The sequence below is a fragment of the Periophthalmus magnuspinnatus genome, chromosome 22, assembly GCF_009829125.3.
Source record: "Periophthalmus magnuspinnatus isolate fPerMag1 chromosome 22, fPerMag1.2.pri, whole genome shotgun sequence".
NCBI classification, from domain to species: domain Eukaryota; kingdom Metazoa; phylum Chordata; class Actinopteri; order Gobiiformes; family Gobiidae; genus Periophthalmus; species Periophthalmus magnuspinnatus.
This window is the reverse complement of record NC_047147.1, coordinates 14862935-14887460: the sequence shown is the minus strand read 5'-3', so window position 1 is coordinate 14887460 and position 24526 is coordinate 14862935. Positions and strand designations below refer to the sequence as shown.

Genomic DNA, 24526 nt, shown 5'->3' with positions numbered 1-24526 from the left:
AGATCTTATGCAATATGGCTCAGCAGGCAGCAGGCTCCTGACTCTTAGCCAGTGTGTGAAATTAGCAAGATAATATTCTATGCATCAACAATGTTATGGTTGATGCATTGAATGAGACAGTGTGACCTATGCTGTATTCAAGTTACTCCAGCAACACAGTTATTTAATTGATCAATTTATCAATAAAAAATAAAATAGAGAACATTTTCATTAAAAAAAGAAAACTTTAGTCTACAACTATGCTATTAGCAATTTTCATGAGAATTAAGAACAATCCAGAACTCACCTCCAATCTTCACACTAAGTTGACCATATCCACCGCATTACACCTCAAGAGTATTTTTTGCAAAGGTGTCGCAAAGCTAAAAGTGTACAGCTTCATTGCAAACTGCTCCATTTGATTGTCCAGTCTCATAGCTTCCATTCACTAAAATGACATCCATCTAAATGGCTACATTCAAATAGTAGGTGAAGAATCTAGATGCTGGGAGAGTAAGCTGGGTGGAGTAACGACACTATCCTTAAGGATTCTGTATCCCGCGACTCTCAATTTCATCTGCAAGGCAAACCAGGAGAACCAGCATTTCACCTTTTTCCATAAAAATCTCTTCTCAACAATAAAGCAGAAGATGACCCCTCGGGAAAAAACAGATCCAGCTGTGGGAGTTGAAGGTCTGATGTACACTCAGCGTGTGGACAAAGTGACACAGGTCTTGATTTAAATTTGCCTAAATTGGATGTAGTTGCGAGGTGCAGACAGAAGGCTGGCCTGGCTTGTCTCCTCCTCAGACTGAGCTACTGACGGACTGCTCTGAACAGTCCTCCTTGCTCACATGTATGCCAGGCTGAGGAGAGCACTTCATGTTCATGGCGCTAACTCCTTCAGACCACTTTGACTCATGCTGCCCAAAGGCAAAGTGGCAGGCAATGGATGGAGAGGAGGAGAAGGGAAGAAGCCTTCTATTTTATAACTGTGTGAAGAGTTAGGCTGACAATGAATTAGTGTGCCAGGGATGTATGCATGTGTAAATGTGTAAATGAGCATGAAAAAGACGTAACATGGTATAATGTGCAGCTCATGCATGTTGGGCAGTAATGCAAATTCCATGAAGTTGTGGGCTCATTTTGCATCACTAATCACCAGCAGACTGGAAAAAAGCATTCTGCATTCAAGTCAGTGCTCAAAGCAGTGACTTCACAATAGTACACAATGTAGAAATATCAGACAAACAAGAAATAAAATGGATTCTCTTTCAAGACATGCCTTCAAGACAATGCTTTCATCTTAATGTTTTCTACCTACAAAAAGCATAAGCCTGTAGCACTCAAAGCCGCATGAAGCTATTGAAACTTGGGTTAGGAGTTCAAACATGGCCTTAAATACTGACTTTACTGCCCGACATATTGAAAGCTGCCACAAAAGAGCGATTATACAAATACACACCAAATACACATTTTAATATAATACAAGTGCTAGTTATGGAAACTCTCAGTTTCAGTGAGTCTTTTTTATTAGATTTTCATTTTCGCACTCACCTGTAGCATGTATTATCTGAGCAGGGGTTGTGCACACGCACAATGATGAACACATGTTGGAAGTGTGAGCGAATGACCTTGGGGGTAAAAGGGTGAGCACCGGGCTCTTGAAACACGATTGTCACAATGTCATTCCCAATGTGGCGCTTCCTTAGCAGCTAGAGAAACAATACATCTTTCGTTAGAAATTAACATTAATTAATTTGTGACCTATTCCATGCATTATAGTCAATTAAATCCAATGCATTGGGAACAGTAATGAAAGTGAGATGAGAATCATGTGTTCACACACATGTGTTTTCTAACAATAGGGTTTTCTCTTTCCTAACACTGACTGAATACTCTAGAAACTGAGCTGTTTTACCTGTTGCTTGTTGTTGGGGGTGTAAGGCAGCAGGGTTGATACATGGAACATGATCTCATAGTCCTTGTAGGCAGTGTACAGGGAGTGAGTGCCCGTGGAATCCGCTGGAGGAAAAACAGTAAGACACTTGTGAGACCTATTGTGTCATTACTGCCATCTATCTTTCACGTGTGTATCTGGTGTACAACGGGGAAAGTATTTCACTTTAGCCCAGACAACTACACAATGAAGACTCGATCAATGACAGTCTAGTCTAAATGACAGTTGGAAGAACTGCCGCCTTGACCATTTTAATACCTAAGAAAATAGTTTAAGTAGTAAAGAGTCAAGTCATACGCATACATATTCTACTGTGTATTCTGACTAATCTACTGTTCTTTAAAACAGCTTAACACTGTGTGAGCGATTACTTTTTGTGTCCAGTTGAGCTCTGTACTTGGTGAAGCCCTTCAGGCGGACCTTCTCTCCCAACAGTTGGAGAAACTCTTCCAGGGCAGGGCCAGCTGTTTCATTGTTGTACATCTCCTCCTCTGTGCTCTGGCCCGCTCTGCAGTACATCACCCCCACCTTCACCTGAAAGCTCAGCTAAAACATAGTTACCTGTTAGAAAATGTAAAAACATGGCAGCAATGACCAATTATCTACATTTTTACATACCCCTTGTTCATCTAGTTTTATTAGCTGCTCTGTAACTTTCGGAGTGTTGAGAGCCAGTCTAAGGCAGGACGTGTCCAGCTCAGGGAGAAGGTACTCCAGCACATCTTTGATAGGCAGCCCCCTACTAGTGCCGTGCTTAGATGTGGAAGGCACTGCATCTTCGAGGATTGATCCCCGTAGAGTTGTCAGCTGAACAGACAGATGCATGGAGGGAAATTCAACTTTAGGTTAGTGGTGTATCTGAACAACAAGTGCCAGGAATGTATTAAGAATCCTTGCTTTACTTTAAACTTAGAGAACAAACACGTGAAATGCATAAATACAAAAAAGTAGCTAGCTGAAATTGTAAGGGCTTTTAAGAGACATGTATATGAAACCAAAAAGAATTCATACAAAATATAAAGTATTTTGCTTTTTTGTGTGTGTGCTTGTGTTTTTGCTTAACATGTTTAACTGCAATGTAATCAGCCTTCAAGGAAAAAATGTGTGAGCTGGATTTAGAGTGGGCTTTAGGTTTATGTTCTTTAACTGGACAAGAAGCTAGGTAGACAGGCTGCAGCTTAGATTTGTCATGCCATGATTTGTGGTAGGAGGTGAGCCCTAAAACTTTTATTACTTCAACCTGAACAGCCAGCTACTTAAACCGAGTGTATACAATCTTATAATATTTTTTCTCTAGGAACTCCTGATTCCAAACCAAAAGGAGCAACATTCTTAATCAACAAAGTAATGTTGTGGTTTGAAGTTTTGTGTGAAAGTGCTTCCTGAGGTTTATTCACACACTGCTGATACGACGACTGATAAATTACTTTAGGCATAGTTGCATAATGACACTGGCATTTCTTGATCTGGTATTCCATTGAATCAATGCTAATGTAAGTAATATTTTCATCTAAAACAGTACACTATAAAATTATTAAATAAAGTCAAAGTTTGAACAAAATTTCAATGGCAGTGTGTTAATTTACTGCTGGAATTCACTTATTAGGGCCTATTAGGGCTTAGCGGAAGAACCACCTGAAATGAAAGCTTGAACACAAAATAATTGCAAGGTAGAAATAATTTAAGAGACAGAATGGGCACATCAGTATAGTCTATACATTAGCTAGAAAACGTACGATGACCCTGCTCCCTACAGAACCAGCAACAATAGCAATTATCAATGTTAACAGCAAACGAAAAATTCAGTTCTGTCAACTGGAAGCTAGTTAGCTTCTCCCTTCAGACAGATATAAGGTAGTGTCCGACCAACAATCTAACCAGAACTGAAGAAGCTGCTTGGATGAGCGGCAAAACATCTTCACAAAAACATTTGTCCAGTTGGCAGAATTGAATTTTTTGTTTGCTATGAATCATACCTGGGTGACTGAGGGACTACATAGACAATGGTAACAGCAGCTACACACGGCTTTCTGCTTTACTGACAGCACATTGTGGGAAGAAATGCCTTTTATCTGGGATCACGTGTGAAAATATGTGGGCCAATACATTTTCTCTCGGCATTTCCAATGGTAGCATCGGTCTGGGTCAGGCAAGCCCCATTTTATATTATGGGTGAATCATCAGTTGTTGACTATTAATGGTTAAGCAACAGAAAAGTGTAAGTACAGAGGTTTAGGCTGTAAGTCAAAACAAACTTGGCCAACCTCACTGGTCCTGAAAATGAGGCGGTAGTTATATTGCTGGCCATGTTCTTTGTCCTCTTCCAGCTTCTCTCTCCGTAAACTCACTGCTACTGGCCCAAGTGTCTCATCTATACCAAAGTAGTTCCAGTGATCTAAACAAAAATAAAATTGGCACACTAGTTAATACCAGATATTTCATATTTGAACAGAATACTATAGAATTGTACCCCTAAGATTGAAGAACTTCCTGTAATAGTACGCTCCCAAGTCCACATGCTCCACAATGTATTGTTTGCTCTTGTCGCTGAGCGTGCAGGGACCCTCTTTTGGGCCCTCTAGTACTGCTACTCCTGCGTTTGTGCAGTGTGTCACAGAAGATTCATACAAGCTTCCCTCCGCACTGGTTGCTGCGCCAGTGCTCACCAGTCCATGATACACAAGTTCATCTGTTCCTAACCTGCAATGTCCATTTACATCTGTGCCTATTTCATTTCTGAAGCAAGGACAGCTCAGCAGCATCTCATTGCTTTGTTCATCCCCCATGTCCAGCCCAGGGCTGTCTCTAGAGTTGAGCTCTTCTTGGCTTCCACTGGGGGAGCTGTAAGGCAGGCTGTGGGTAGAGGAGATGGTGGAGGTGGCCGAGGCCACTGCAGCTGCTGATGCCCCCGTGGTAGTGTTTTTTCTTTTGCCTGCAGTCTGACGTAGCTGGGTAATCTCATTTAGGTCAAACAGAATGCTCTGAACATCATAGTGGGCAAAACCTTTCTGACAAACCCAAGGTTTAGGTGGTGGGCCCAAGTCATCTGTCCGGCTTTCCTCTACATCTGATCCAACCCTGGGCGAGTCCAATTCACCACGCACATTCCGAAGTTTACGAAATATGGACTCACCCCCGGTCTCAGATTTTGTGCGTCTTTTGGCAGGCTTGTCTTTAGATTTGGAATACAAACCATCAGCAACATCTTCCTGGAGCTCTATGAGGGCCTGTTTAGTCCCAACATTCAATATGTCCTCCAGTTTGTCTGGTGCAGGACTTCGCTGGTCCATTTTATCTTCTTGATAGCCCTTGAGCATTTCAAAGAAGCTTTCTCCAGACAGTCCATGTTGGTCAATAGAGGAGGTGCTACCATAGTTGCGATGAAAAGGGGACAGTTTGGCTGTTGTTGGACCCCATTCATCCCCACTGTCCCCACTACCCTCCATCTCTCCTATAGCCATGTCACTATTGCTGCGCTGGTGAATGCGTCTCTGCCGTGAGTTCCTGTGAGTGGGACCACGGTGCTCTCCTGGGGCCAGGTAACGGGTATCTGGGCTGTAGTTGTTTCCCTGGGTCTGAGTTCTATTTTTTAAAGTGTTATGAATGTTACGCAGCATTGACGAGTCTTGAGGACTCATTATGTGGCCTAACTTAATATGACTTTTTATTGAGACACCGGAGTTCTCTGAATCTGGGTTAGAGTGCCACATTGGTGCTGTGACTTCCTTCCGAGGTGGCCAGTCAGCTACCCGGGCCCGTACACCCATTTTTGGTACTCCTGGGCTCGAAGTGGTGTGAGTACTGTCTCCACGAGAGGGCACAGCAGCCCCATTTACCACACGAAGATGACGTGTATAAAACTCATCAGTGGCAGGGACCGAGCCCCCAACAGTACGCTCCATCGGTGGGAGCTTTAGGCTGGTCATCAGTCCTGTGCCAAAGCTAAAGGCACTCAGAAAGACATGGCTGCCTCCAGGTGAACATGGTCCTCCCTGATGTCATGAGCAGGTTGATTGTCTGAATCAGACTGGAAGGCTCACATCTTCTGCCTTCAACTTTGTGTACTGTGTCTTCTGTGTTGCTCATGACCTGTCATCGTTATATCCTGAAAAAAAAGAAAAAGTTAATAAAAGAAACATTACAGAAATTACATAAAAGTATGGCAGTATGGGATTGCATTGCATTGCTATGTTTCAGATAACATCACAACGTTCTAAAGACTAATAGCATTTAATACAGATGAGGGGGCAGGTAAAATTAATATTGTTGTAATATAGTGGTTTTAGGTTCCAGTCACTAATAAAAATGATCACATTCAATATTTGTGAATTTACTTTTTAGATATTTCCATAAAAAGTACAATTTAATCAATAGGGAACATTGCTTCTTGACCCCATGGGAGGATAGAGTAACACAAACGCACGCACACACACACACACACACACTTACATGCATATACAGACCACACATAAAATGCGGTGGTGTTTTTTTAATAGTAAAATATTGAAGTTGAAGCAAAAGACCCTTTGAAATTCACCAGAAAAGTGGGTGATGATCCTTTGCTTGACAAATCAGGCCAATTTGGCAGTGAGGCATTGTAGGAGATTAAGGCTCAGTCAGTTCTGCCCGGTCAAGGCTGTGATCACATTAGACACTGGAAACAGTGGACTGTGACAGCTCCACAGTCCAGGCTCCTTCACATTGTAGCCGCCTCTTTAGAAAAACCATTGTGTTGTTCTTCTTGCTGTCAGTAAGAAGTCAGCAATAGTATAGACCAGGGGTCGGCAAACTTTTGGCTTCAAGTACCACTTTGAAAAGTTCATGCCTCCCCTTGTCACATGATATTGAACTTTTTTTTTTTTTTAATTATTATTAATTTGTACATACATACATTGCAATTTTTACATTGTACTTTTAGGGCAGATTATGAATTCATAATGTTATATGGTATAAATTATATAAAACAGCACCTTAGCCCTTCATACAATCATGAAAAGTAAAACCCAGTATTCTGGTGCTTTTTGGTGCCATTTTGCCAATATTTTATATTCTCAGCAGCATAATTTATTCCTAATGATGCCTACTTTATTTTAAGAAATTGTGAAAAACATGATCTTTAGATGATATAGGCACTTTGAAAACATACAGCAATGTAACGTCTGTTTCACTGCTTTGTCATTCTCTTCACACATGTGCACATGTGGGTAACGATCAAAAGAGCAATGGGACTGAAGCGCACAAACACACAAGGCACTCCGCTCCTGCATGCATCGCTCCGCCGTGATCCAATCTCTACTTGGTTCTAACGTGCGCGCACACGAAAACCAGGGAAAAGCCCCCTAAGCTGCGGTGGTCAGACAGCAGGATGAGGTTGAATGTGTGCAGACAGAGTTGATACAGAAACTGTCACACCTGAAACATGCTGCCCGAGCAAACAAAAGCCACGCACCTTCAGAAGCCTCACTGCTGCTGTGTCTGTCTATGGTCAAGTCTAGAGCAGAGCACAACCAATAGAGGAGGTCTACTCGGGCAACAATTACCTGAATATGTTGGGCTGTGGGTTGCTTAGGTCAAATGCAAGAATTTATTAAAGAAAAACAAAAGTCTAGAATCACTGTTAATTAGAGCCACTCTTCCTGCATTACATTTAATCAGTGTATGGTGGCATGTATTGTTGATCTAGTCCTCGCCGACCTCACTACCTTACAAAGAGTGGAGTGATGAGACTCAGGCAGTGAGCGGAGAGGAGAGGGTTACAGCCCCTCTGTTTCTCTATGGTGAAGTTTAGAGCAGATAATAGCCAATAGTACAGATGTATTCAGGCAAAAATTAGCTAAATATGTTTGTCTTCAGCATGTGGGCTGGCTAAGTCAGACGTCAGACGTGAGAAAGGAAAAAAAAAGCCTACAATCACTGCCAGTCCGAGCCAGTCTTCCCTCTGATGCTTAATCAGTGTATGATTGCCCTGTATTGTTGATCTAGTCATCAAAAAGAATCTGTAAAAGCACTGCGCAAGTTTCTAGCAAGAAAAATATACCTGGAGCGTATTTTGGGTTGACAAGTGGCTTCGACCCAGGCTTGCCCCTTAAAATTCCTCTTTGTGCCCTCAGTGGCACGCACGCCTAGGTTTGCCAACCCCTGGTATAGACTATATCATACTACAAATTGCTCTGGCCTAGGCAGACTGTAATGTAAAAAAAAAAAAAAAAAAATCTGTATTTTCCGGTCTCTACATCACTTCGGAGTATGTCGCACCAGCGAAAAAATGCATAATAATGAAGAAAAAACATATCTGAGTCACATTTTTTGTGGAAATTTAGACATTTTATCTCAAGTTATAATAGCAATGAAATAGAGAACAACAGGCTGAAGTACAGCACGCTAACATAACACATAGACAGCGAACTGAATACATGTCTGGTATGTTTACAAGATACACGAGAGTTCTTTTCAATGATGTTTATGTGGTCTTACTTCATCACAGTTCTCTCCATAGAACTAGCAAACACATAAAATATAACATATGCTCTGGCTAATATTACATATACCTCGTTATAGCGCAGCTCACCTTTCGCGGCCCTGCTGTTTTGCAGATTTTTTTGTGTGCAATTTTGCATGCTTTTTTACAGTGTATGAATGAGCATTGTGTTCTGCGTCCTGATTGGCTACTGGACCACTGTATATACAAAATTGCATATGAATGCATGGAAAATATACATACCACTTTGGCTAGCTAGTAAACAAAGCGGTGAGCCAAAAACATTTAATGTCAGGTAAAACAAGCTAACAAGTTTACTCTCGATCTCCCTCCGAATCACGAAATCCATTGAATTCTTCATCCTCTGTGTCACTTCTGAACTCCATCAACTCCAGAAGTAGATGAAGCGCCGCTTCCGCGTGGCTGTTATACTGGTGCACGAGCCTAGAGTGCCCTTGTCAGTGTGACAATTACAAAGATGTGAAATTATATATTTTAATAATTTCACATATAAATTGCATCTGAGTATAAGTCGCACCCCGGCCAAACTATAAAAAAAAGTACGACTTATAGTCCGTAAAATACGGTACTAACGATAAATAGTAATTGTTTCATCCATTGGGTATTGAACAATAAGTTGATATAGTAATTATTGTGACAGGTCTAGATATGGTGGCATGCTTTTGTGTGGAAAACAGAAAGAGATACAGGAGCATGTCCGGACAGAGCTCAGCAGTGCTCAAGTAGAGAAACAGAGCAGACTGACTGCGTTGGTTCTGACAGTCATTCAGACATGTGGCCTGGAGTCATAAAAATGTATATGACAGGTGCACACACAGCAGGTGATTATGGATCACAAACATGAGACTAACACTGCCTAATCTGAATCATAAAATTACTGAGTCAACACTTCAATATGACAAGATCTGAGTCAGTACTTCACTTATGAAGCCAGACATTCTGAAAGTGTGTTGGCATAAACATTCGGACAATCATCAGTCAGCCATCACAGCCAGAAATCTCAGTTAGATTAAAAAAAAAAAAATCACCAACAACATTAGTGGCCTTTAACACATGATCACAAATGTAGCACTCTTTTTGTTTGGACTGTGCTCACTCAGACCCAAGTATATACTGCTTTAGTCTGCTGGAAACAGGTCAGAACCTGGACTTAAACTATTAACTTCAGGGTTCAAGTGTGAAACAGTTCAGATGCTAAAATACACAATTGTGCAAATTGTAAAGACAGTATTATATTTCATATAGGAAATGCCTTTATGACATGATACGTTTTATTCAGAATGTTTTATTTTTCAAACATTCTGAAATGGTTTGAGTGATTACATTGCAAAGTGTGCAAAATGTATACCACAAAAAACAGACCCTTTGGCAGTCACTATAATGGGATGAACAATTCTATATATAGGACTTTCTGAAGTTATTCTTCAGTGGTGGGCTTTGATTGCAGGTTGCAGCTTGTTGGTGGACATTTTGTCCCATGTCTTCAAACAGTGGGAATAGAGTTCCCAGTACATTAGACAAGTGTTTCCAAAGTAAAGACAAAAGAGCCAGAGGATGGCCCTACAAGCTTGTAATTACCGTTGGGTTGAATAGGGCTAAGGCTCTGTTTGGCCGACACCATTGGCTTTCAGACAAGCACCCTACCATTTAGCCCATGGTCTCCCCTCGTCTTCTAATCTCACTGCTGTAAGGACCGGCTGGGCAACTGGGCAGCTAGCACAAAGAGGCCCTGTGTCCAGGCATGGGCAAGATGAGGCCCCACCACTACACAGTGAAGCTTTTGATAACTACCTGGCACTGTTTTTGCCGTGTGTGTATGAGCTGCCAAGAAGCTTGACTTGATGAAAAGTTGGTGTATCTGTAAGAGGAAGGAGTCGAGACCATTGAGTGAAAGACATGGATGAATCATCATAAAGTGGAAGGTGTCACTTAGGTCCAACCCACAAAGGTCATGATGAAGACAGGGGCCAGGATTATTGCCACTGTAGTGAGGTGGAGTAATAAGCCCTTTGCAACAATTATGAATGAACAATTCTATAAATAGCTATATCATAGCAGCAACATATTTTGGAATTAAAAGCAATAAGACCTAACCTACAAGTTTAATGCTGTCACTTCAACATTATAGATTAGGTTGAATGATCTGAATCACTGTCACTTTCAGTACAAGTGTCAAAATCTCAAACATAAAACCCCATTCACCTTCAGAAGGTGATAGTATTCAACCACAAGGAAAACCTCTGGAATGTTACCAATGTGGAGTAGAGGAAGCAGTAATCGTCTGGATGGGGCATGTTTTGACAAAGTCTGCCCTTGTCTGTTGTAATGCCTTAAATATGCTGATTGCATTGGCTTACCATGTAAAGGCCTTGATACTCGTTGTGCAAAAAGTGGCCGAGCACAATGAGACATAAATACGACCTGACAGAGCCTTTCTGACCACACACGTGATGCCAACCCCACGTGCTCTCTGAGCACTCTGAAACCAGTGGTGTCTATACATTTCCATTTGTCTAAGCATTGTTAGCCACTGTGGCCAAACTCTGGGCCTCTTGCTATCAATGCAGCACAGTTCAGTGAGTAATGGGCAGAGCCAAGCAGTGGCAGAGTGAATTTCTGTCATAGCGTCTACACAAAGAGACACTTTTGGAGCTCTGCCAGAATATTCTTTGCCATCACTCCCTGAGGTGTCCCTGAGTATTTCTCTTTACTCAAGTCTTACACTGGGGTTTTGCTGGTTACATGGGAGAGGGCAGGATAAATGGCACTTGAAGCACTTCAAATAGCTTATAGTTGGTAATAGTAAACTTAGTCCTGTTCCCAGGGGTGTCATTAGGCTGGGCCCTGGGTTCAACAATGAGAGCCTTTGTCCGCATAAGACCACTTGGGCCTAGAAAGCTAATTGCACTGCTAACAGCTTAGGTGGTCCACGTCTCTAGTTAAGTATTAAGGTGTTGGGTGTAAAGGAACCACAAAGCAATTGAAAAGTGTTGGGTACATCTTTACAATATTTTTTTTTCTTCAGTGATTGCCCAACAAACTGTTAAACAGTGGAATGTACACCATATTTGTCAATGTTTTAATCTGAATTCTGTATGACAAAAAACCAACAGTATATGTGGCCTATATCTAATACAATATGTGTTTTTAGTGAGATTGTCCAGTTCTTCTGGTGTAATGCTGATATGGTTAGGTGTATTTTTGAAAGCGTTACAGAGGTCAACAGAGAGGTCAAGGCAACATTGATGGCACAGCTGTGAGTCGCACTAACTTGATGAGTAGGCACATAACTGTAACAAATGACATAACCAAAAATAGCATGATGCAGCATTTGTGTTTACAAATGCAAATGAGCCATGTGCCTTCTAGTGCATCACAGAAGATGATGTTTCTCACAACACCAGGTTGATGTTATCAAAAAAATTGTACTGAACTTTGATATTGGAAGTTAATCAAGCCTCCACCCAGAAATGGATGAGTTAACATGTAAGGCATTGAGGCAACCATTAACTTGTGTTTTGGCAAATTTCCACAACATATTTTTTTCTCCCTCTATTTTTGGATGTGTAAATAACCTGGTTGAAACTCAAAACTCAAATAGCAATTCACCACCATGCAAATCTCATTGAGGTTATGGATTTCAACCTGAGGTTAAATACTTTGTCTTTTATGTAAAGAATTCACGTAAGCCCTCAAATATTGCATTACATTTACCATAAATGCTTAAATCTTCAAAGACAAAGCTTGAGCAATTTTACTGCTGCTTGCTATGATAATATGACAGATCTTTGTAAAAGTCCATGTGAGCATGGTGTAAGTCATAGTGTTATGTTTAACAGAGTAGAGAAGAAATGTGAAGGAGTGTTCTGTTGCCTGCAGAGGAATGTTAAAAATGCTAATGAGTTAGCTGCCTGCTTGCTTGCCTGTCTGCTGATCTGATGCAGTTTGGGCCCCGCTTTAAAAGTGGAAGTGTGCTCCGGGCTACACTTTCACTCACTGCCCCCTCTGCTGAGCACCCCCCAGACCTTGAAATCCATTAGAGCAAGCACAGGTCCTATAAGCACACATGGCACAATCAATTCAGCAAATAAAAATAGACAGCAGGAACTCATGGGACTGTGTACTGCATGGGACAACATCAAAGGCAGACGTATGCTAGCTACAACAGTGTTATTTCGGGAAGATCCACCTCAAACAATATAAGACTTCTTACATGGAATTATCTGAAATACTTCTGGGGCAATTCACAACTTCTGAAGATTCTAATTAAAATCTTTTCTTTGCTCACACTGTTTGCTTTGACGTATGTAAAATGCAGAGTGCATATTACTTTTGCTTTGAAGCTATGTAGGTGGGAGTCAGCAATTGATTGTGTTGATAGGGATCCTTGGTTAACATAACCTGTTCTTTCACTGTAATCTGGTACGGAACAGCTATTCATGTTATTGAATAATAGAAACATACCCAACTCCAAAGGGTCAAACCAAGGTTTACTACGAACAAGTGCAAACATAAGCCCAATGTGCCATATCTCAGTAAGCTGCTACTTTCACTATATCAATGTTAAATAGAGCAATAAATAAAAGTGCCACAGCAGTTAATGAGGAGGAAATGTAAGTGTTACAATCTGGTCTTCATTGACAATAGTAGTTGCCAAAAATGTTAATCTACACAGTGTTCTGGTTGCCACTAGTTTAGTTTAGTGCAGTGGTTACATTGTGGTTACGTGTAGGCCCAGTGATATGAAGGCTACTGGTGATATACAGGGTGTGTACCCATTTATAACCAGCCACAATATGAAATGTTTTGGGGGTTTTTTAATAGATGGGGTTTGTCCCAATTTACACCCAGTAGGCATAAGTTATTCCTGGTTTGTATTTTAGTCCAGTATTTGACCTGTTTTTTTGTCCAGATTTATTCTTTGTTCAGTCCTGGTGGTACACGGAAAGCCAAATGATTTGTGCTGTGTGTAGTGTTTCTATGTGCGTTTTTGTCTTTTTGCTGCAAAATCAATTGAGGACATATGAAGTGAATTTAAAGTAATGCAGAATGAAAATATCAGACAGACAACAGATCATCCAACACGCTGGCTATCAGTGTACAGGTATCGCAAACAAAAACTGTAGAGAGTTGAAATAAATCCCTGACAGAATAGTTCAAATATATATCCAAAGCATCAGAATTTCCTTTCCTCAAATATGGAAACAATGAATATTTATTGCCAAACAAAAAGTCTCACTCAGCATGGGGCTTGCACATGCCTGCCTGTGTGTGCAGATGAAGCGGTTTCTATCAGCGGTGGATTAAAATAGAGGGATGCGAGGAGAGTAGCAGTAGTATAATTAAGAGTGTGGATGCACAGAGCAAAGTGGCTGTCTATAATTCAGCCTTTCCACGTGCCAGAAAATGAGGATGGTGGTCTTCTGGCAGACACTTGGAAAACTGCTGTTATTTTATTGGGGGATCTTACAGGTCTTGCTTCTCCAGTGTATAGAAGAATAACTGATGGGCAGATGGGCTCTGGGATCACACTGTGTTTCGATAGCATTGTCCGGTGTACCCTGGATGCCTGTAGCAGGGGCATCCAGTGGTCAGTCTCTGTCTGTACGAGTACATACAGTGACCATTAGAGGTATTGGTCATATGCCCAATGCCAACTCATGCTGAGCTCAGACCAATACAGCTATTAAAAGCTGCTCCCATGTGTGAGCGTGCTAATGAGCTCGTCAATACTAGTGCTGAAAATCACTACAGCTAGAGGACAATAGGCAAGTGGATGAAAATATAATTATTATTATTCCAATTATAATATGCTGAGTGTATTATTATGGCATATTTTCAATCCATCCATTTTTGTTCACAATTTTATTAAGCAATATATACAACTTTTCATTACCATTTTGCATTTCTCCAAAACAGCAATAATATTCATTCTTCAATACATCTACATCTAAATTAATCAGTCAACATTAACGGTAAACTACATTCTAAACAAATAACTTAATAAATGTGCATTGTCATAGAAATAAAAAATAATTATTGAGATTTTGAGTTTTAAAATGTTGTGCATGTCCTGCATGTTGAAAGGATATGACAAACCATCAGGGCTACTCCATTATGGGAAAAAAAATGTATACATTAAAAAAACAAAACTAAAAAAACACTTGAGAAACTTTTCTCTCATAAACACAGAATGTTATGTTAGAAAGTTTCTGTAAATTATAGTTTAATGTCAATTATGTGATTTTGTTAGGTGTAAAAATCATGATTAATCATCCACTTCCAAGTTATTGCTTATAGTGCTGTAGGGCATGTTTATTAGATCATCTGTTTGTGGTTGACATGACATGCAGCGATGTTCTTCCTCTGAAATCTGTCACTTTGGTGACACTGTCCTCATGTGTTTTTTGGGGGGAGTGAATGGGAAATGTAAATGTGTGCATGTCTTAGGCAGGATGATCCTTACAGGCCTCTGTACATCTGTATGAACAGCAAGGTCGCTCCACATCAGTGTGATACATTCTCTCTGCTACTGTCAACATGACAGATGTCTGCCATGTTTGCAAGTCATCTCCTCTGTGCCCTCACATCCTCTGGCTGATTACACAGGTCATAAACAAGACAGACACAAACACCTTACAATAGTTAATGAAGTTAGTGAAAAGGAATAGAAAATAAGACCCATATAATTAGTTCATTTGGGCTTGATAAATGGTCTGACTGTTGGTGGTAAAAGGTTAAATGAAGCCGTGTAGAACAGGTCATGCGTACACAGGAGAAACGTGAGCTAGGTTATAAGCCTCCCCTGAAGACAAGCTACTGAAAATGCCCCATGTAAAATCAATCAATCCAAACCACCGCAGGACTACTCAAATTCCTCTAACTTAATTTTCATAAGTCTTGACTGATCTGTCCATCGATCAAAGACTGCTCTGTCGACAAGCCCACCTCAGCAGCAAAGCCTATGGAGTAATTTGATTAGCCAGATGAACAGAGATGGGTTAGCACTGTACCAGGATTCCCTGTAGGTTGTTAGAGCGTGTGACCAAGAAGCATGAGAGCACTACAGCTAGGGGAAACAATAAGAGCTTTAGTGGAGCCAGGGGAGCCACGAACCAAAGGCAAACACAGGGAATGGGTTAACCTCTATGGAAGGCCAGAGTCAAGGTGAAAACTTGATTTATATCCTCTCCTGGCCAAATAGCTGTGCCGTTGTCACAATACACTCATTCTGGGTCCACTGCACATACAAGCTAAACACAAGATAAAAAAGATGGCGTTTTTCTTGGTCATCTTTTGGAGGAGAACAGTTAACGTATTCAATTTGTGTATATAGCACTGTTTTCAGTCTCTAGGTGTACACATAGAATGCTCAAAAATAGCATTACGGATACAGCTTTGCAAAACACAGGTGAATAAATATAGATACACAAATATTCACACAGTACTATTTAATGAAGAGTTATACCAGCCAATTCTGTGCCAGTTAAAGTATGCCAGCTTGAAGTGGAGTTGAGATTTTAAAAGTTAAAAAGCACAAGTCTGGCATGACACACATACAGTCATATTTAGGTGATGCACTGGATATCTGTACGGAAAAGTTTGAATGTGTTCTCTAACATGTAAGCACACAGGAAGGTGATAAAAAGTAGTGCACATAGGAAGGGGCTGAGGCAAAGAGGGCTCATTATCCTTGTGTAGCACCTTGGGGGATTGATTCTCTAGAGAGGGCATGCAGCCTGGAGGGCACTCACTGTGCACAGGCTCAGGTGTGCCTCTGCATTTACACTCAGTGTATTAACTGTTAAAAATAAGTTGTAGTTCTGAAGATGGCAAAAGAAAAGTGGCATTTGCAATGGCTTAAGCAAACAGCTCAAGTCATCTATTGTGCCCCACTTAACACTGGAATGATATGTTCACTTTAAAGTTGAAAAAAATTGCTATTCACCACCACTGAATTTGTCATATTGTAACTGATTAAATCAGAAGTGGCTGCGTTGGTTGAACGGTATGAACTCTGTAGTGATAGAAACTGTGGCTATGCTAAATTGCAAATGAAGGGTGAGGCTTGAATTGGATAGAAAAGAAAGATTATGAGGGATTAAGGGTTTTTGAGCAACTTGTCAAAAATAATGAGCCTCTTAGCTGTAATCAAAGACAGTATAGATGACTGATCTGGTTGACAGTTGTCTGTCCAAGAAGACAGAGCCCTTTATTGTGACTGTGGTTAACCAGCTATTTAATGATGTGTTCCATTAAAATGTAACCAATCTTAACAAGGATGTTGGATTTAAGCAACAACCGCAAGGCTAAATATTGCAATAACTTTTGGCTCCTCCTGTTTGCTAACTTTGTCTATGTCTGTAGTAATAACTTCTTGGGCCATAACATAGTGTCTAAGTCTATAATTCTGAACAAAGCTAAAAGCTAAATACTATCACAGAAAATTCAGTACCTTTTATACTCTTGATTTTCCAGTGTCCAGTACATGCTCCAGTGCACTTCCAGTCCAATTATAAACTGTCAGGCCGCAGAGTTAATTGATTCATACAGTCATTTGGCCTGTGATAAGTCAGCTTGTGTTGCATAACTGTGGGGTTCTGCTACATCAGACAGAGATCGTGGCCAGAAAACCACAGCAACATTCAGCAGAGAAAATGGCTACTGCTGCTGCTCCTGCCAGCTCCATCTCTGTTTCTCCTGTTTCAAGACAACATTGGAGCTAATACACCAGAGAAGATGTTCTAGCCATTCTTCCAACTTAGTCTTGGATCAAGGAAAGAGGATGCAATTAGCACAGCCCCCTTTTATTCCCGACGGCAGTTGATAATCAGGACTTTACATCCCCACAAGTAACACGGGAGAAAAACATGCACATTTCAGCAGGGCTCTGCATGTGTGAAACCTCATTTATGTAGATTATTCTAGAGATGAACAGAGATTACAGCCATGAATGTGGAATCTGTATAGCTATTCAATAAATATCCATGCAAAGTTTGTATTGGCTGTGTTTTAAGAGTCTTGCCTAGCATTGCAGTACAATCCAGGAATACATCAGTGAAATGTGCAGGAAACTGCCAATGAAAAAGAAAAGATTTGGAAAGCAGCTATGTTTGTTTTTTGCTTTCTATATCTACCGTTTGCACCTGGAGCTGCATGCATTTTTAGAAATCAATTCATCAGCCAGTCAATCGTAAGCCTATAACTCAATAATTAAAATCACTTTTAATTTATTTTCCAGAGTATAAGTCACACTTTTTTCATTGTTTAGCCACGGATGCTACTTATACTCAGATGCGACTTGTATGTGAAATTATTAAAATATATAATTTCACATCTTTGTTATTGTCACACTGACAACTGCGTGAGGGCACTCTTCATCTACTTCTGGAGTTGGTGAAGTTGTTCAGAAGCAACACAGAGGATGAAGAATTTAATAGATTTAGTGATTTGGCATGAGATCGAGAGTTTGGTAAAAGTGTTACTTTAGTTATCTGATAACTAACAGTTCTTACGTTAACATACCAGACATGTATTCAGTTCTGTCTATGCTTCATGTAGCTGAATAAATATAAATGTGTTACATTAGCATGCTGTACTGCTATTCAGCCTGTTGTTCTCCATTATAATTATTATTATAACTTCCCTTTAAAGATAAAACGTCTGTTCTTGGTCTCGGATTTTGTAAAATAAATTTCCCCAAAAAATGCGACTTATAGTCCAGTGCAACTTGTATGTTTTTTTTTTTTCTTCATTATTATGTATTTTTTTGCTGGTGCGACTTACAGTACAGAAAATACAGTACAGATAATGAGAGAAAAGGCAGAACTAAATCAGTCAATAGGGTTTCCTCTCACTGGCATGTAAATCAAAAGCATCTAAGAAATGAAGGGTGGTTAACAACAGTCCTCTTTCTTCTGTCAAAGCAGAACAGGAACTCACATGGTGGAAATGCATTCCCTCGACCCCAGCTAAAGGATGTGAACGTTTGGAGTCATTTGAAGAGGGATTTATTTCACCTTTGACTACAGGAAATAAAACTAAACATCGAACGCACAAGAGTGCTTTCATTGTTAGAGAGTCAAGGCTGTCTCTCTCTGCTCCCAGAACGTAGACTGTTGAAAAGTTGTAGCTTTCAGTCTTTACAGTGGGTCACAAGCTGCTGACAGTAGCGTTTATACTTGTAAGTGCAAATAGGAATGAGGGTGAGCTGAACAGACCTGTATGGAAATCTCTTTTGTAAGGAGCCACAACCAAGCCCTTGCACATTCCTGTCTCCTTCTCGGATTTCTGTCCACAGGAGGGACAAGAGCGAGCCTCGCTGCTGGTTTGTGTAGTATGTGCTAGTATTTCCACCACTGCCCACATATACACTCGGCAGGGAGCGCAGCCTTCGGACCCACCTCTGTTTTGATTCTTTTGAGAGCAAGGTCCTGTAATCTATTCCAGTGAGCTGAATGCCAAGCAGACAAACAGCAGAGCAGACAAGTCCGGACAGCGCTGAGCATTCCGCCGCTTCGTGGCACATACACATTACGACAATCCCACATTTCATTATGGAAACTTCTGTGGCCTTTCTTTTCAAAGCAACTCCAATTAACTTTTTGGAATTTGCACAAAACTACTCCATACATGCTATTGTTTGTGACAGGATGAAATTAATCTTGTTTATTTTGCTTAACATCCAGACATAAAGGCATGCATGCAGCCATAAGAATGCATAACAGTTTTGATGTTTTGCATTTTATGTCAAACAAAGTGGATGTTTGTCTTGTGGTTTTTCTCCAAATCTTGAATCTCCCCAGTGTTCCAATTTCAAGGCAGGACAGGGAAGGGGAATTATACACTGTGATCACTGCATTACTGTGCTTGTTGCTCATCTTTTTGGTTCTTGGTATCTTTAGGATAGAGCCGGACAAACCATGGTTATAACCATAATTTAAGAAATATATTTAAAACAAGCTAGCAGACAGTGTCTAGAGACCACCTGCTAATGAATACTATCCGTGAAAGCAACAGTTTGCACCTGCCCCACCACTGAACTCCCAGTGTCAGCGAACTCTCCCTCTATCCCACAGATAATTACAGTGTCCCAGTTGTCACACATTTTTTGCAAGGTCAAGTTCTCGAAACTTTGTGGCAACTGGGGTGGAATGGAGAGAGAATTTTCGTCTTTGTCTGTCTGCATTTACTCTGTGACAACACTCTGAAAGGGAATTACATCACCTCCATTGTGACTCTGAGCCCTCTGCTTTCCTCCATTGGCTGGTACATAGAGAAGTGTCCCATCCACACAAAGCAATGGCATTCTGATAGTTTAGCTAGCAGGAAGTACAGACACATAGTCACACCTCATTACAATCAAAGCTATCAGACTCGAACTGTCACCTGTGGAAAGGCATCCAATGAGCAGCAAAGACTATGTTATCAACCAGACTCATGACTACAGGCTGAGTAACTCTCGTCAGACCTGAACACTCATAGTGCAATTATGAGTTCCCCTTTAAAGAGAAAAATGATGAAGTGCTTTCTATGTCAAAACTCAAAAATAATGATTATTAAGAGGAAGGACTTGACTTTACTATTGCTTAACTACTGCTCATGTAAAACTTTTCTAAGCCATGTGTAGTCAAGTTCAAAATACTTTTTACACACCACATATCAAATACTTCAGTAAATATCCCTATTACTTACCCCTCACAATTACAGGTATAAAATGATATCTCAAGGGGAATTACAGTAATAAAAAATACTCGATGCACAGATATGTTCTATTTGATTTTCCCTGAATGAAATAGTATTTTCATTTGCTATTCACAAAGAGACTTCCTCTTATATTGAACTCGAGTGTTTTCACCTACATGTTTTAAGAAGTTTATTTTAAGTGACTTACCAAACAAGTTACTACCTTCCTAAAATACTGCTATGGGCCTTTTTAGGCAAACAAACTGACCTTGTGTCTGACACTGACAGTACCCATCTCAAGGACTCTTGTAGCAGCAAGTTTCATAGTAGCCACCCACATAGTAGTAACAAATTCCCAAAAGGTGAAGTCAGTGCACTTTAAAAACCCACTGGAGTGCTGTAGTTAAACCAATAAATTCATTAAAACTTAATAAAAGGGAACTGCCTCCATATAATGCATCATTATTACTGTATAGTGCAAACACTTCATTTAGAAGTTGGCGGCTGTTTACCATAATTGCAGCCCACAAATTCCACTGTAGCAAATTATAAGCAGCACAATGCTCCTCTTGTTGCCTGTTATCTTTGCCCAAACTAGTCCTTTTGAGCCAATGCACTTGAGACTACACAGAAGATCCCTCAGTGGATTACGTACTGGAGTTACTTAGCATGCAAAAATTATAGCAGATGAGTGTAAATTTGATAATAAAATAGAAATGTGCCTATTGCTTATAGACCTCTGAAATATATTGTGGAGGATATCATGTGATGTAATAAGTTCGCAATAGAGCTGCTGTCAAGTTTACATATTTTCACAATCTGACTTGACTGAGTCACAAAAACACAAACATTGTTATGTCTACCTCACCTGCTTGATAACAAAGTATGTGGCCTTCTTCTTTATACTTGGAAACAAAACAATCAAAAGTGTTTTTAAAGCTATTTATTATTGATAGATTCTAAATGAAATACCATCCATTCCATCCTGGTGTGAATAATGGCTTTGATTTAGCCAAAGAGACCCAAAATGAGATTAGAAGTAGCCCAGTAAAGTGAAACTGTGCAGCTATATGATCAGTCATGCTCAACAATGGCCACCTAAATCCATCAAGAATGCTAAAAAAAAATCCTCCATCTTGTCCAAAGCTTCCTCTGCTCACCTGATACATGTCAGATTACTCAACCTTAACAAAGTACTGTGAAACTAATTTGGACAGAGGATACTATCTATTTGAGAGTGCTATGTTAGCTCTGTAAATATGCTCTTTTATCGTGTTACTGTTGCCTAAAATGTCATCAGAACCACTCCATAAACATGCAAAAACCTTCTGATCTCTTATAAAAATGATTTTGTATACTGTTCAATCCGATAATAAATGTGTCAGTGTTTGAGGCTAAATGCTACATAGCCTTCATGCAGCCCAGCGTTTGGACTAGACTCTTAGTGAGAGATGGATCACTAGTATTTGGCCCATCCTAATACTGTTATAATAGTCTTTATTCTGCGTTACGTGCGTTCAGGAACATGATGGAGGCACCCATGGCTGTAAACAAATCAGAGCTCTCTGGGCCTGGCAGATGTGGCACAGGGAAATCACCAGGGAACTACCACGCACATAGCACGCACATTCACAGCTCGGTCCTCTGGGTGCTGACCGCCTCATAAGGGCACACTGTTCATTGATTACACGATGCCACCTGTGATATGTCTCTGTAGAGCACTGCTGGGAACAATGCCCTTGGCATATAAGACGAAGCCGTGGTGATAGTCTGCTCTAAAGACTAACTAAGCATATTGTTCTATGACAGCGACACCATTACTTAAAGCACTGGCACAGTCTTTGCAGAGCACCATATTAGACTTAGTCCTCCCACAGACAGGGGCAGATGTGGAGCAGCACCACAGAGAGGACGACAGTCCGCACATGACATACCGCGCTCACCTTTCCTCCTTTTCGCCTCAAGCTCTTGGATGTCACATAACACAGCCCGGTTTACCCCTTTGTTAAAGTCGTAGCATGTACGTGCTGATTCAGGAACGTGAACTTTACAAAGCCTCTTCTTACCTTCTCGTGAAACGTCCAAACTCCACCGAAATCGAAACCGTTCCCGTGTCGTCTCTGAAAGGCAACTTAGAAGTTTGATAGAAAGTTCTGCTGTGCCTCGCTGCGCTATGCAGCTGCTGAAGAGATGAGATCATTCAGGCAAAGGCAGGCTGCCTCCCCACTCTGCCCCGGAGTCTCGCGAGAAGGTCTGAGGGAAAGGCAAACGTTTCCGTGGCAACAGTGCTCACCTGTGAGGGGCGACGAGGAAAAGTTTGAGGAAGAGCTCCCACTCTGATCACCAAAACAAACAGAGTGGAGTGGACGCCTGTAGGCGCAGCAGAGCCTGCTCATGTTCTCCACGTCTACATCTGTAGGCTCACTAAGGAGATTACTAATAAACAAAAGAATTTTCATGTAAGCCTAGTAAATGAAAATTGTTTGGTTAATCACTGTTTAAGATAGCATTTTATCTAGACAAACTTAAGAAGTACAAACAGGCCTATGTTGGCAGGTTATTTGCTTTATCACGCAACTAAATGCCAGTCAAGAATATTCCCACCAGACATTTTGAGTATTTATGAAGCGAACTCTTCCATGCACACTTTACTTTCAACTATACAATATTTAGTTCATGCTTAAGCACAACAATAAGCACTTTGGTTCAATAGATTTATTCCAGCGCGAACATGTGAAACAGTATTGCCAGGTCAATTGCACCATCTGCTGGCCAGAGCCCAACAAAACATAAAACAAGACATGAGTGCAACAATGCCCAATGAATTAAAACACAAACTGCTTTTCTTTGACTGTTATCGTGATAAATGCATATTTTTATATCCAAAACTCGTAAAAATGAATGTAATCATCCAGCAGAGGTAAGCACTTATGAGGCATCAGTTGATATTCACACTAGTGTTTAAAATACCAGCATCATTAAATAAGGCTTAAAACGAGGAGGACATCATTTCATTTTGACATTACTGTACATGATTGAGGGAAATGTATTGGAGTAAGGACTCTTGCATTAGTTCTTGGTTAATTTCAGCAGTCTCTGGATGTCTGGCTCTATGTTAACAGTAGGGAACTTCTTGCTGTATCTTTTGAAGGGCTCTCCCTCAGGTCCAATGAGGAACTTCTCAAAATTCCAAGAGATGTCTGTCCTGCAGATGGGACTCCAGACCAGAAATTTGGGGTCTTGAATGAGTGAATGGGAATCATCATCAGGATATGGAAGCTTGTCTTTCAGGTAGGCAAAGACTGGGTGTGTGTTTGTCCCATTGACATCACACTTCTCAAAGATGGTGAAGTTGGGTTTAAACCCATTTCCCGGGCGCACATGCTGGAGGCAATTTAGGATTTCTGGATTCGTGCAATTCTCCTAAAAGACATAGTACTTGTTTATATATTGTCACAGTTTAGTGGAAATAGGACTACAATATTATATGATGTGCAAAACAATATTAAAATGTGCATAGATGTATAAAATATTATATACAATTCATGAAAACAATATAGGCCTATATATCTTTAAAGCATAGACAGACCACTGCAAAAGCAAATGTAAATGTAAATCACAGGAGCTGAATTCAAGCTCAAATGTTCTGGGATAAATTAAGCCACAAAACCAAAGTATAGTAACTAAAAACTAAAAAGGTTTTATTTTGAAAGTTCTTATAGTTAGTCGTGAAATCAATAATGCATTTGTAGAATTCACTCTACAAATCCAAATATAATGCACATTAAATAAACATACTGTACCTGGTATCCAAACTGATTGCAGGGGAAGCCCAGGACCACCAGCCGATGGGGGTACTTGGTTTGGAGCTGGTTGAGCTCGCTGAAGTCCCGGGTGGTTGTGCCTCAGAGTGATGCCACATTCTCAATGAGGACCACTCTTCCCCTGTACACGTTAAAGTCCACAGAGTCTCCCTCCAGAGTGACAGCTCTTAGGTCATAGAACGTCTTTGCTATGAACGTCATCTTGTCTCATCTGTTGTCCCGCACTGAAGGCAGATGGGATCCCTGTGCGTGACTGTATACAACCACATGGTCACCTGACTGTCTTTCATAGGTATTGCATGGCCCAACAGGAAACTGATCCATGTAGAATACTAGTGTGCAAATCAGCTCATGCAACTGATTTTTAAGCCAGAGTACCATCATTTCTTATCAAATAATGTGAAAGGATATTGTTCTGGGATTAAGTGTTTTGTTACTTATATCAGATTTCATTTTCAGTGTGAGAAGACTGACGTTTTGACCATCACCATTAAAGTATCTACTGTGACATAAAGTGGCATATCACATTCCCCACTGTTAAAAATTTACTAGGTGATCACCTGTCACTGTGTAATGAAA

General features: G+C 40.5%; 2 protein-coding genes across 2 annotated transcripts in view; both read right to left on the bottom strand.

Annotated features, from left to right (window-relative positions):
- Positions 1–22358, bottom strand: part of LOC117390079 (signal-induced proliferation-associated 1-like protein 1) — a 30313-nt gene extending 7955 nt beyond the window's left edge. The window contains exons 1-7 of the mRNA XM_033987727.2: positions 22190–22358; positions 4410–6044; positions 4204–4334; positions 2558–2746; positions 2311–2485; positions 1901–2004; positions 1537–1694 (exon numbers count right to left, since the gene is read on the bottom strand). Coding sequence (XP_033843618.1) covers positions 1537–1694; positions 1901–2004; positions 2311–2485; positions 2558–2746; positions 4204–4334; positions 4410–5865 — 2213 coding nt within the window. The 5' untranslated portion in view covers positions 5866–6044; positions 22190–22358. The remainder of the gene's footprint in view (positions 1–1536; positions 1695–1900; positions 2005–2310; positions 2486–2557; positions 2747–4203; positions 4335–4409; positions 6045–22189) is intronic.
- Positions 22359–22850: 492 nt separating this feature from the next.
- gpx2 (glutathione peroxidase 2) lies at positions 22851–24206 on the bottom strand. Its single transcript, XM_033988801.2, has 2 exons — positions 23927–24206; positions 22851–23546 (listed from the first exon to the last, which is right to left on the bottom strand). The coding sequence occupies exons 1-2, from the start codon at positions 24146–24148 to the stop codon at positions 23193–23195; spliced, it is 576 nt and encodes a 191-aa protein (XP_033844692.1). The 5' UTR covers positions 24149–24206; the 3' UTR covers positions 22851–23192.
- Between the last annotated feature and the right edge of the window lie 320 nt (positions 24207–24526).